Source organism: Bufo gargarizans, chromosome 10, assembly GCF_014858855.1.
Source record: "Bufo gargarizans isolate SCDJY-AF-19 chromosome 10, ASM1485885v1, whole genome shotgun sequence".
NCBI classification, from domain to species: Eukaryota; Metazoa; Chordata; class Amphibia; order Anura; family Bufonidae; genus Bufo; species Bufo gargarizans.
In genome coordinates, this window is record NC_058089.1 from 38,917,491 (window position 1) to 38,931,015 (window position 13,525).

General features: G+C 43.9%; 1 protein-coding gene across 2 annotated transcripts in view; it reads right to left on the minus strand.

Annotated features, from left to right (window-relative positions):
* The window catches only part of LOC122920188 (pre-mRNA-processing factor 39-like), an 84,530-nt gene that overhangs the window by 4,751 nt on the left and 66,254 nt on the right, over positions 1-13,525 (minus strand). For both annotated transcript variants that reach the window (XM_044269461.1, XM_044269462.1), the window contains exons 8-12: positions 9,937-10,101; positions 5,290-5,416; positions 4,915-5,183; positions 3,708-3,883; positions 968-1,042 (exon numbers count right to left, since the gene is read on the minus strand). In XM_044269461.1, the coding sequence (XP_044125396.1) occupies positions 968-1,042; positions 3,708-3,883; positions 4,915-5,183; positions 5,290-5,416; positions 9,937-10,101 (812 nt within the window). The remainder of the gene's footprint in view (positions 1-967; positions 1,043-3,707; positions 3,884-4,914; positions 5,184-5,289; positions 5,417-9,936; positions 10,102-13,525) is intronic.

A 13,525-nucleotide genomic window follows, 5' to 3' on the forward strand; every position in this document is an offset into this window, starting at 1 on the left:
TGCAGCAGAATTCTTTTTTTATATACCTTTCTTCAGATAGGTGCCTCCACACAATCCTGTCTCTGATCTCTCCAGGCAGTTGTTTCCTCCTCATGGCTTGCTTTATGCTCTGATATGCATTGTCAGCTGTGAGAATTTATATAGACAGGGGGTACATTTTCCCAATCAAATGAATTTAGCACAGATGGACTCCAATTAAAGTGTAGAAACCTCTCAAACATGTTCAGTAGAATTGAGAGGCCTCCAGAGCTAACTTTCAAGGGTCAAAGCAAAGAGTCTGAATACTTATGTATATGGGCATTTTTTAGTTTTCCTTTTCAAGAAACTGCTGTAACTGAGATGATACACACTCAATAACCATCGACCAAATATTTATTTGTCCGACAATTATTACTCCCAACTCCCCCATAAATCGGCAAGTTTGGCTCAGCCAAGCGTGCGTGTTTATTTCAATTAGCAGAGGGGAATATGCTGCTACTATACACCTCTTGCTGCAGCTTATCTCCCGTAGGAGGACTGGGAATTCTAAAATCCAACATGCCAAGTACTTTTTCCCCCTCCGACATCTGCCACCAGTGCGGAGTTGCATGAACACCTGATTTATTTATTTATTTGAAGTCCGAGATTCAGCTGCAATGAGCAACATTATAGAGTAACATATTAACAAAGTTTATAAGGCTGAAAAAAAAAAAAATACATCTGTCCATCCAGGTCAGCAGTTGATCCAGAGGAAGACAAAAAAGAAGCCTTGGTAGAAGCCAACTCTAGTAACTATAACCTGTAATGTTATTAACCTCCAGAAATACATCCAGGCCCCTCCTGAACTCTGAGAGTTCCATAGTCTCACTGCTCTTACCGTAAAGAATCCTCTTCTATGTTTGTGTACAAACCTCCTTTCCTCTGGATGCAGAGGATGTCCCCTAATAGAGTAACAGAGATAATCTTTGATAAATGATAAAACTCTTACTCGTCATGAACAGCTTTTCTCTTGAACTCTTCCTGCTCCAGTAGTGTTTGATGCTCATCGTAGGCATTAAGTAAACTGCAAGTGGAAACAAAGACGTATATTTACACTGAAAAACATAAATTCATTGGGTTTACCCTCATTATCCCAATTCATCTAATTGGTCAATTGGTGACCTGCACATGATTCCATTTTTTAAAGGAATCCTATACATAGGAATGAATGAGAGGGAAACGCCTACCTACAGTATTTAGTTACTCTAACACTGCTCCCCTAGGCACAGCTGCTGCAAAGCACAGAACTGTGGAGCTCCGTTGCTTTTGAAAAACAGCTAATCAATGGAGTGCCGGGAGTCAGACCCCCACCTATTTGATATTGATGACCCATCCTAAGGTTAGATCATCATTAAGTAAGTTCTGGCGAGAGAGCATTATGCGAAATAAAAGACTCTTGGAACATGTATAGAATACTTTTTTTTTTACAAATTAGTGTTGCATGTTCTACTATGGCCATTATCCCCTTCCCGCATTATCACGTACATGTACGTGAGCGAATGTGGCTCTGCCACATTCTCACATGCATATATGTGATGGGATCTGGTGGGTGCAGGAGCTGGGCCCCTGCTGCATCTGCCGGGATCAGTGTGTGCGGTGATGCCGGCGTATTAACTCTTTCACAGGCGGCGGTCAGCACTGACCACGACACGTGCGGGGTATACAGAGGGAGGGGGTTCTCTCTGACTCCATGTGCTGGCAGGGGGTCAACTGTTGCCATGGCAGCCCCGATGCCTTACACAGGCATCGGAGCTACCAGCCTACAGAAGCCCAGGAGATCCAGCCTGAGCGCTGGGTCTCCTAGGCAACTGTCAGCGTCTCACTGTGTGTGACGCTGACAGTTCAATTCAGTACATGACAGAATGTATTGTACTGAATTGAAACAGGGATCAAATCCTGAAAAGATGAAGTCCCACAGTGGGACAAATATAAAAAGTAAAATATACTGAAAAAAAATTATAATTTAATTTCAAGTTAAAAAACAGAAAGCGTCCTTTTTCCAAAATAAAGTAAATTATAATTTTTTTAAATAGGGGGGAAAAAAAAGTAGACATATTACGTATCGCTGCATCCGTATAGACCGGCTCTATAAAAATATCACATGATCTAACCCCTCAGGTGAACACTGTCAAAAAAGTAAAATAAAAACGGTCATCTTACATCACTAAAAGTGCAACACCAAGCGATCAAAAAGGCGTATGCCCCCCAAAATAGTACAAATCTAACCATCACCTCATTCCGCTAAAAATTTGCCCCTACCTAAGACAATCTCCCAAAAACTTTACTAAATAAATAAAAAGTAGACATATTAGGTATTGCCACGTCCGTAACGACATGCTCTATAAAAATATCACATGACTTAACCCCTCAGGTGAACACTGTAAAAAAAAAAAAAAGCAATTTTTTTTGTCACCGTACATCACAAAAAGTGTAATACCAAGTGATCAAAAAGGTCATACACACTCCAAAATTGCACCAATAAAACAGTCAGCTCATCCCGAAAAAAAAACCGAGACCCTACATAAGAATCGCCCAAAAATGCTTTATTATGTAAAACTGAAACAAACAAAAAAAGTAGTCATATTTGGTATTGTCGCATCCGTAACAACCTGCTCTATAAAAATATCACATGATATAACCTGTAAGATGAACATTGTAAATAACAAAAAAAAAAAATGGTGCCAAAACAGCTATATTTTGTCACCTTGCCTCACAAAAAGTGTAATATAGAGCAATTAAAAATCATATCTACCCTACAATAGTACCAACAAAACTGCCACCATATCCTGTAGTTTCCAAAATGGGGTCATTTTTTGTAGTTTCTACTCTAGGGGTGAATCAGGGGGTCTTCAAATGTGACATGTCCCTCCAAAAACCATATGGCATTCCTTTCCTTCTGTGCCCTGCCGTGTGTCTGAGCAGCAGTTTACAGAAACACCCCATTTGTGATTGTAATCTACAGAATCAGGGTAATAAATATTGAGTCTTGTTTGGCTGTTAACCCTTGCTTTGTTACTGGAAAAAATGGATCAAAAAGAAAAATCTGCCCAAAAAAGTGAAATTCTGAAATTTCATCTTCATTTTCCTTTAATTCTTGTTGAACATCTAAAGGGTTAACAAAGTTTGTAAAATCAGTTTTGAAAACCTTGAGGGGTGTAGTTTCTAAATGGGGTCATTTTTGGGTGGTTTCTATTATGTAAGCCTCACAAAGTGACTTCAGATCTGAACTGGTCCTTAAAAAGTGGCTTTTGGAAATTTTCTAAAAAATTTGAAGATTTACTTCTAAACTTCTAAGCCTTCTAACGTCCCCAAAAAATAAAACGGCATTCACAAAATGATCCAAACATGAAGTAGACATATGGGGAATGTAAAGTAATAACTATTTTTGGAGGTATTACTGTCTATTATAAAAGTAGAGAAATTGAAATTTTGTATAAATAAAAATGAATTTTTTTTAACTCAATTTTACCACTGTTATGAAGAGCAATATGTGACGAGAAAATCTCAGATTGGCTTGGATAAGTAAAAGCATTTTAAAGTTGTAACCACATAAAAGTGACATGTCAGATTTGCTAAAAATGGCCTGGTCCTGAAGGTAAAAACTAGCTTGGTCTTGAAGGGGTTAAATCTACAAGACGGGACTCATTTTTAGCATTCATCATGTTACGGAAAATGGCCAGACTTGGTACCTTTTAATATTGTCGCCGCAGTCTTCCAGGAACTCTAGACGTCTCTGTGACAATATCCCCTTAATAGCATCGTGGATGTTGCTGTTCAGGGCTCTTTTCACACAATGCATCACACTATCCACATCATCTCTGGCCATCTCAACCTCCAGCAGGCACTGATGCAGGTAAGGACTATTCTGGAAGAATATGTGGAAGCCAAAAAGATATGCTTAAACCTTTCACCTGCTACTAGAGAGAAAACGAGAACTGTATACAGTATAATATCAGACTGCTACTGACAGCATAGTTCTGGATAAACAGATAAAAAATACAAAAATACCGGTATTGTACCCAGGGCCCCAGTGCTGCAAGGCACTTGTATTAACTTGTACCCAGAGCCACCATGGTGCCCTGCTGCTCACAAAAAGGTATACAGTGGGGACGTGAAACTACTTGCCTTGTCCACAAACTGTAGATACACATAATAAGTCAGCAATGTCAGACAGATGGGGTCCCACACCTATGTGTAGAATGGGGCCCCCAAAGTGACTGCGCATATGCGGCGTGCTTTCCATTCACTTCTATGGGAGCCCTGACAATAGCCGATTGTGCGTGCTTGGCTATTTTTCGGAAGTCCAATAGAAATGAATGAAGACCGCATTGTACATTCACTTCTTAATAGCAGAGGCAGCGCTGTTTTCTGAACTCCCATAGAAATGAATGGAGGGCGGCCGCACACTTTGAGGGCTCCGTTCTAGAGATAAGTGCAAGTCACACCCTATCCTAGCGACATGCCACCGATGTCTGCGGGGAGACTACCACTTTAAATAACCGTTGATCACATGCTCGTTTGTCAAATACAATTATTTCTCCTGCCTCCCCCATAAACATGTATGTGTAGCTAGATCAAGCTACATTTCAATGGGGAGATATAATCTGCTGCCAGGCATCTTTGGTGGCTTCTAAGGGTGAATTTACAAGGCCCGATTGTCGGGTAGATTGTCGGGAACAAACATTCCTGCGAACGCTCGTTCTCGACAATCTGCCCGTCTTAATGTGCCGCCGAAAAGAGACATTTTCTTTTGCTCATCTTTGCAAGTCTCTGCATATTTTATGCTGGATGTATTTTTAACCCCTTAAAGGGTCATCTACCCACTGCCACTAAACATGCAGCAATTTATTAAAATTTTCCAGCACTGCAGGCCGATAATTATGGGCGCTTTCTTACCGGATCCTTCTTGAGAGCGTCAACCAGTACATCTCTGGCCTTTTCTGGATCTTTCTTCAGCTTTAGAAGTAGTCGAGAAAGTTTCACGGCATAAAATGTTGCCATTTCTGTGCCCGAGCTGTTTTGGACAGCTTCACTGAGTAATCTCTCTGCCTCTTGCAGATTTCCATTCCGCCGTTCAAAGTTCACACGCCTTAGGCGCACCATGACCACTCCAGGTAACACCTTCTCCAGGTTGCACATAATGGCTCGAGCAGAATCCAGTTGTCCTGCAGACAGAAGACCATTGGGACAAGAAATATTTAGTTTTTGGATAAAAAACAAAAACATAGCACGGTGTGAAAAACTGGCTACTAACTAAATATAATGACATACCAAGCTTTTCTTCAAATAAAGCCCACTGAAGATGTAGTGTAAATTTCAGTGGCAAATGGATCCGACAGGCTCTCTCAAATACAGAACGGGCAGCTTCCACGGAATGTTCTTCCATATACTTAGCATACTGCAGAGATTTACATCATAAGAAAAATTGTTAGTAATATACTCGCCTGAAAACTGCGACATAAGATCTAATAAGAAAGCCTTGTGATATTTCGAGGGAATTTAATTCATTCTATGAACAATTATACACCACTAAAATTACCAAGGTTCATCCAGAAATTTTACCCACAAGCCAAACATCCCTAACTTTTTGTGAGTAGTGTATTAGTGATAGGTGGTAAAAATGGGTAATTAAAAGGGTTGTCTCATCATGGACAATAGGGGCATAAGCAGCGCGGTAAGGCCTTGTTCGATCACCGTTTCTCCTTTTTGTTCTCCGGCTCCGTTGAGGAGCAGGAGAACGGAAAGGACGGATTCTGCTAATAACAGACATGAGCATAACGGAGCCTAAAGACCCCATAGACTATAATGGGGTCTGTTCAGTGTCCGCTCAGATCATTATTTTTGAGCGGAGACGAAAGTCCTGCATGCAGGACTTTCGTCTCTGCTCAAAAATCATGTTCTGAGCAGACACCAAACGGACCCCACTGTATATCAAGAACAGAGCCCCGCAAGTGAAGGAGGGCACACTGCACATGAGCAGCCGCCCTCTATTCATTTTCTATGGGGCCGGCAAAAATAGCCAAGCGCTGGCTCAGCTATTTCCGTTGGCCCCATAGAAATGAATGGGAGCGGGGGCTGCGCATGCGCAGTACTCTCCCATTCACTTCCATAGGGAGCCGGCTTGGTGGTGGCCGGAACGGAGTCCTCCAGCCACCTTGTGGGGCTCCTTTCTCGATATGGGTGCGGGTCCCAGCGGTGGTACTAGTTTAGGGTACATATGATTTTTGGTTGCTCTATATTACACTTTTTGTGCAGCAAGGTAACAAGAAATAGCTTTTTTGGCACGTTTTTTTTTGTTGATGCCAACATTCATCTGACAGGTTAGATCATGTGGTAATTTTATAGAGCAGGTTGTCACGAACGCGGCGATACCTAATATGTACACAATTTATTTATTTATGTAAGTTTTATACAATAACTTCATTTTTAAAACCCAAAAAATGTTTTAGTGTCTCCATAGTGTAAGAGCCATAGTTTTTTCAGTTTTTGGGCGATTATCTTGAGTAGGGTCTAATTTTTTGCGGGATGAGATGATGGTTTGAATGGTACTATTTTGGCGTACATGCGACTTTTTGGATCACTTTTATTACCTTTTTTGGGAAGTAAGGTGGGGAAAATTTCAATTTTCTAATAGTTTTTATTTTTTTGCCGTTCACCGTGCGGGGAAAGTAACATGACAGTTTTATAGATCAGGTCGTTACGGACGCGGCGATACCCAATATGTGTAGTGTATTTTATATTCAGTGATAAATGTTTTTTTTTTTTTTTATCTGAACTTTTTTCACTTTTTTTAAACATTTTTTTGACCCAGACCCACTTGGTTCTTGAAGATCCAGTGGGTCTGATGTCTGTATAATACAGTACAGTACAATATATATTGTACTGTTCTGTATTTTACTTTGTCTGAACAGATCTATGCCTTTAGCATAGATCTGTTCAGCACCATGGACAGCAGGACGCCTGAGAAGGCGTCCTGTTGCCATGGGAACCTTCCCCGTCTGCCACAACTTCGCAGACGGGGAAGGGTAAGCACAGGGCTGCGGGGGGCTCTCTCCCTCTCCATCGGGGGGTTGCAAAGGCACAGCAGCCCCCCGATGGGAGAGGGAGGGAGCCCCTTGACCCTGACAGTTAACCTTATCCATACCGCGGTCCGTACGGACCACGGTATGGAAAAGGTTAAACGGCTGACATCTGCACAGATGTCAGCCGTTTATACCAGGGTGTCAGCAATGTGCTGACACCCTGGTATACCCACTAGAAGCCAACAAATTTTCAAGGGGAGGCGGGCGGGGGATCGCGCAACGCCCCCACCGCCTGCGACACCCCCCCTGCACCACCCGCTGGCATCAAATCGTGCAGGGGTGCAAAATATTGATTTTAGGCACTCCAAAGTTTCTGATCCCCGCGGTAAGGGACCGCGGGGATCAGAAACTGCAAAAAGCGCAGCAAACCGCAGGTCTGAATTGACCTGCGGTTTGCTGCGATCGCCGACACGGGGGGGGGGGGGGGGGGGGGTCACATGACCCCCCCTGGCGTTGTGACAGGATGCCGGCTGAATGATTTCAGCCGGCATCCTGTTCAGATTAACCCCTGGGGCGCCGGAATTCCGATGTAAAGTTAGGACGTACCGGTACGCCCTGAGTCCTTAAGGACTCGGGAAATAGGGCGTACCGGTACGCCCTGCGTCCTTAAGGGGTTAAGTTGCAAATAGGGGTTCTGCATTGCATTCAGAGATTATCTCCTTCTATGTGTTGCCAGCGTCCGTGAATCCGGTTATCCTTGGTCTTCCCTGGCTGCGTCAGCACACTCCAGTTCTAGACTGCCACTCCGGTCAGATTCTGCGTTGGGGATCATCCTGCCAGTCCACCTGCTTATCAAAGGTCCGACCTGCCTCCTCGCCTACTGTACCTGTAGACCTGTCTGGACTTCCACAGCAGTATGCCAGTTTTGCGGATGTCTTCAGTAAGAAAGAGGCAGAGACCCTGCCTCTCCTTATTGTCCTTATGATTGTCAGAGTGACCTTCTGCCTGGTGCCACTCCTCCTCGCGGTTGAGTCTGCCCACTCTCACTTTCTGAGACTCAAGCAATGTCTGATTACATCAAGGAGAATCTCGAGAGGGTTTATCCAGAAATCTACTTCACCAGCCAGGCCTGGGTTCTTCTTTGTGCAGTACAAAGATGGATCATTACGGCTCTGTATCGACTATCAAGGTCCTAATAAGGTCACAGTCAAGAATCGATAACCTCTTTCGCTAATCTCCGAACTTTGACAGGATCCAGGGAGCTAAGGTCTTCACAAAATTCAACCTGTGTTGCACATACAATCTTATCTGCATTCGAAAGGGCGATGAGTGGAAGACTGCTTTCAACACTCATAATGGACACTACGAGTATCTCATCATGCCCCTGGGTCTGTGCAATGCTCCCGCGGTATTCCATGAATTGGTAAACGATATCTTCCAGGACCTGCTCTATGTCTGCGTGATGTGTACCTGGACGATATACGGATCTATTCTCCAGATTTGACACCTCACCGGAGTCATGTACGTTTAGTTTTACAGCAGTTGAGAGAGAATGGACTTCATGCCAAACTTGAGAAATGCATCGTCTGAAAAATCTACCGTACCGTTCCTCGGATACATAATTTCGGATGTTGGGTTGCAGATGGGTCCTGAAAAGGAGTTGAATGCAGTAATGGACTGGCCCCGCCCACAGGGTCTTCACTCCATACAGTGCTCCTTGGATTTGCTCATTTCTATTGTCAGTTCATTCCGAATTTTTCGTCTTTTACATCTCCGCTCTTACTAAGAAAGGGGTGAATGCCAGAGTCTGGACTCCTGAGGTGGAGGCTGCCTTCGTCTAATTAAAGAGGTCCTTTTTTTCTGCACCTGTTCTGCGTCATCCCAATGTCTCCTGCCAATTCTTTTTAGAAGTGGATGCCTCCTCCATAGGAGCCGGTGCTGTTTTACTACAGGAAGGTTCCAGGGGCAAGATGTTTACATGTGGATTTTCCTCCAAGCTCTTCTCCCCGGCTGAGAGTAATTATTGTATAGGAGACAGAAAGCTTCTGGCCATAAAACTTGCCTTGGAGGAGTGGCATTATCTATTGGAGGGAGCTCAGCATCCGGTGATGATCTTCACTGACCACAAGAACCTTACATATCTGCAGACGGCCCAGCGTCTGAACCCTCGTCAAGCCAGATGGGCACTCTTCAGTTTTGATTTTGAGCTTCACTTTCGCCTGGCTGTGAAGAACATCAAGGCGGATGCTCTATCTCGGTCATTTGACTTCTCCGACCAGCAGGAGGAGCCCCAGTACATTGTAGATCCTGCTTGCTTGATCACAGTGGCTCCTGTCCTTGTAAAAGACATCCCTCCCGGGAAGACATTTGTGCCATCTGCCAGGAGAAAACATATTGTAGCTTGGGGGCACAACTTGACTCTGCTACCTGTTTGATCCCTGCCTGCTTGCCTTGACTCTCCTGTTGTCAAACCGGATTGCCTGACCTGTACCTGTGCCGCCTGCCCTGACCTATTGCCTGTTTGACTTCGCTTCTGCCTCATCCTTCTGTCCTGCACTGTTGCTCCTGGTTACGACTCAGCCTGCTGACAACGCCTGTACCTCTGGTAACTTGCTCGGGTACCTCCTGGTCCAGCTGCTTCGTGTACCAATCCTCCTGAAGGATAGCGACCTGGTGTTCCCCTAGGGAAAGTCTATCCCCACCATCAGGGGTACTGTGAAGATCGAGGGGTTCACTTAGACAACACCCTTAGAGGAGGTAGGACACAGTGGGTTAATACATGTGACCCCTATGGATACGCCATGATACAGTTCCTGTTTCTATAAACATACTAATGTTACTATTGAATGGTAGCTCTAGCACGGGCACATATGAAGGTAATAACAGGAACACTCACCGAGAGCCAGAATTCTTCATACATTGCACATGGCATCAAACACCGCTCATACAGCATGACTATGCGTTCATGCTGACCCTCAGACCTCTCAAAATCCAGATATTTCCTCCAGTTTCGAAGCTGCTTAACATTTACTGGTGATGCAAAGAAATACAAACGCTTGATCTAGATAAAGAAAAATAAATAAAAATGGTTAATTCATACATTTTCTTGTTTTACTTTATGTCTTCATGGGACACCAGGAGCCATAGACCCTACAGCGTAACATCCTGGTGGGCTGATGTCCTGCTCAGGCCCACCAGCCAGGTACATATTAACCTGCTGCTCCTAGCGTTAATTAATGCTGGGAACTTCGGGTACTTACAGTTGTGTTCAAAATAATAGCAGTCAAACATCATTAACCTGATTAATCACTGTTTTTGGTAGAAATGATATTTCTACATGGCAAATAATTTACTAGCAGGTGTAGTAGAGTAATAGAAACCCAACAGTCATGACATGCATGCTGATGATTCTGTGTAATTAAATCACTAATTGAAAGGGGCATGTTCAAAATAATAACAGTGTGGAGTTTAATGAGTGAGGTCATTCATTCTTTGAAAAACAGGTGGCAATTTTTGCCCTTATTTAAGGAAGGAAGGAAGGCAGCAAGTGTTGCACATGCTGGTTACAGTGCATTTCTCTTTGAAATTCTGAAGAAAATGGGTCATTCCAGACAATGTTCAGAAGAACAGCGTACCTTGATTAAAAAGTTGATTGGAGAGGGGAAAACATATAAAGACGTGCAGAAAATGATAGGCTGCTCAGCTAAAATGATCGCAAATGCTTTAAAATGGCAACCAAAACCTGAAAGACGTGGAAGAAAGCGAAAAACTACTATTCAAATTAGGGATCGACCGATTATCGGTTTTACAGATATTATCGGATTTTGACTGTTATCGGTATCGGCATTTATTTTGCCGATATTCCGATAACATATGGGGAACACAGATCGCGCTGCTGTCAGCGCTCTCCGTGTTCCCTCAGCAGCAGCAAAGGGGAGAAGGAAGCAGTGTCTCCTACCCCTGTGCTGCTGCTGCTGCCGCTGCAGCCAATGGGAGGACAGGGGACAAGAGAAGGGGAGGGGCTGTGGCCACTGCGCCACCAATGAAGAGAAATCTCTCATTCATTCAAATTGAACAGGAGGCGGGAGCTGCAGAATGACATAGCCGGCTCCCGACCTCTATGAGCTGTAGCTGCGATCCTCGGTTAACCCCTCAGGTGCCGCGGATCGCAGCTACCGCTCATAGGAGGTTGGGAGCCGGCTATGTCATTCTGCAGCTCCTGCCTCCTGTATATGAATAAATGAGAGATTTAACTTCATTGGTGGCGCAGTGCGCCCCCCCCCCAAGCCCCCCAGTATTAATCATTGGTGGCGCAGTGCGCCCCCCCCCAATATTAATAATTGGTGGCGCAGTGCGCCCCCACATTAAAAACATTGGTGGCGCAGTGCGCCCCCCCACCCAAGCCCCCCTCCAGTATTAATCATTGGTGGCAGTGGCCACAGGATCCCCTCTCCCCTCCTCCTCCGATCGGAGCCCCAGCAGTGTAATCCTGGGGCTCCGATCGGTTACCATGGCAGCCAGGATGCTATTGAAGCCCTGGCTGTCATAGTAAGCTCCATGCTGCTGTGTGCACAGAGCACAGAGCAGCAGGGACAGTGTGAGCTCTTATTCACCCTGATAGAGCTCTATCAGGGTGAATAGGACAAGGGTTCAAGTCCCTAAGGGGGCTAAAAGTTAGAAGAAAAAAAAAAAGTTAAAAAAATAAATAACCAAAATATTAAGTATAAATGAAAAAAAAAATTACAAAAACAAAACTACACATTAACAATAAACATCAATTTTCAGCAGATTTGTGTAGGAATTTTTTATTTTTATTTTTAAATGAAAATTCCCAGAATATCGGTATAAATTATCGGCCTGAAAGTTCACAAATTATCGGTATCGGCCCTAAAAAATCAATATCGGTCGATCCCTAATTCAAATGGATAGAAGAATAGCCAAAATGGCAAGGACTCATCCAACAATCAGCTCCAGGAACATCAAAGAAGGTCTAAAGTTACCTGTGAGTACTGTTACAATTAGAAGACGCCTATGTGAAGCCAAGCTATCTGCAAGAAGCCCCCGCAAAGGCCCACTGTTGAAAAAAAGACATGTGCTGAAGAGGTTACAATTTGCCAAAGAGCACATGGACTGGCCTAAAGAGACATTTTGTGGACTGATGAAAGTAGGATTGTTCTTTTTGGGTCTAGCAGCCGGAGACAGTTTGTCAGACGACCCCCAAACACTGAATTCAAGCCACAGTACAATGTGAAGACAGTGAAGCATGGTGGCGCAAGTATCATGATATGGGGATGTTTCTCATACTAGTATATAAAATGAGAATGCTCAGACTGGGAGAAAATGTCTGTATGTGGGTAAGTAACTGGCTCAGTGATAGAAAACAGAGGGTGGTTATTAACGGTACACACTTAGATTGGGTCACTGTCACTAGTGGAGTACCTCAGGGGTCAGTATTGGGCCCTATTCTCTTCAATATATTTATTAATGATCTTGTAGAAGGCTTGCATAGTAAAGTATCGATTTTAGCAGATGACACTAAACTGTGTAAAGTAATTAACACTGAAGAGGACAGTATACTACTACAGAGCGATCTGGATAGATTGGAGGCTTGGGCAGATAAGTGGCAGATGAGGTTTAACACTGACAAATGTAAAGCTATGCACATGGGAAGGAATAATGCAAGTCACCCGTACATACTAAATGGTAAAACACTCGGTAACACTGACATGGAAAAGGATCTAGGAATTTTAACAAACAGCAAACTAAGCTGCAAAAAACAGTGTCAGGCAGCTGCTGCCAAGGCCAATAAGATAATGGGTTGCATCAAAAGGGGCATAGATGCCCGTGATAAGAACATAGTCCTGCCACTTTACAAATCACTAGTCAGACCACACATGGAGTACTGTGTACAGTTCTGGGCTCCTGTGTACAAGGCAGCCATCGCAGAGCTGGAGAGGGTCCAAAGGAGGGCAACTAAAGTAATAACTGGTATGGGGGGACTACAGTACCCTGAAAGATTATCAACATTAGTGTTATTCACTTTAGAAAAAAGACGAATGAGGGGAGATCTAATAACTATGTATAAATATATCAGGGGTCAGTACAGAGATCTCTCCCATCAGCTATTTATCCCCAGGACTGTGACTGTGACGAGGGGACATCCTCTGCGTCTGGAGGAAAAGGAGATTTTTGTGAAACTCACCTGTAAAATCTTTTTCTCGTCTTTTCCATTGGGGGACACAGACCATGGGTATAGCTTAGAGGTATTAGTAGGAGGGACACTATGCAAATGAAAGAGCTCCTCCTCCTCGGGCTATACCCCCAGACTCCACCAGGAGGAACTCAGGCGTTGCACAAGCAGTAGGAGAAGGAGCAAGAAAAAATCGTGGAAACCATCGGACCAAGCCATAAGGTCCAACCAGAAACAGAAAAACCGAACTAAAGACCCCTCCTGCAACAGGAATAATGGGTGGGAGCTGTGTCCC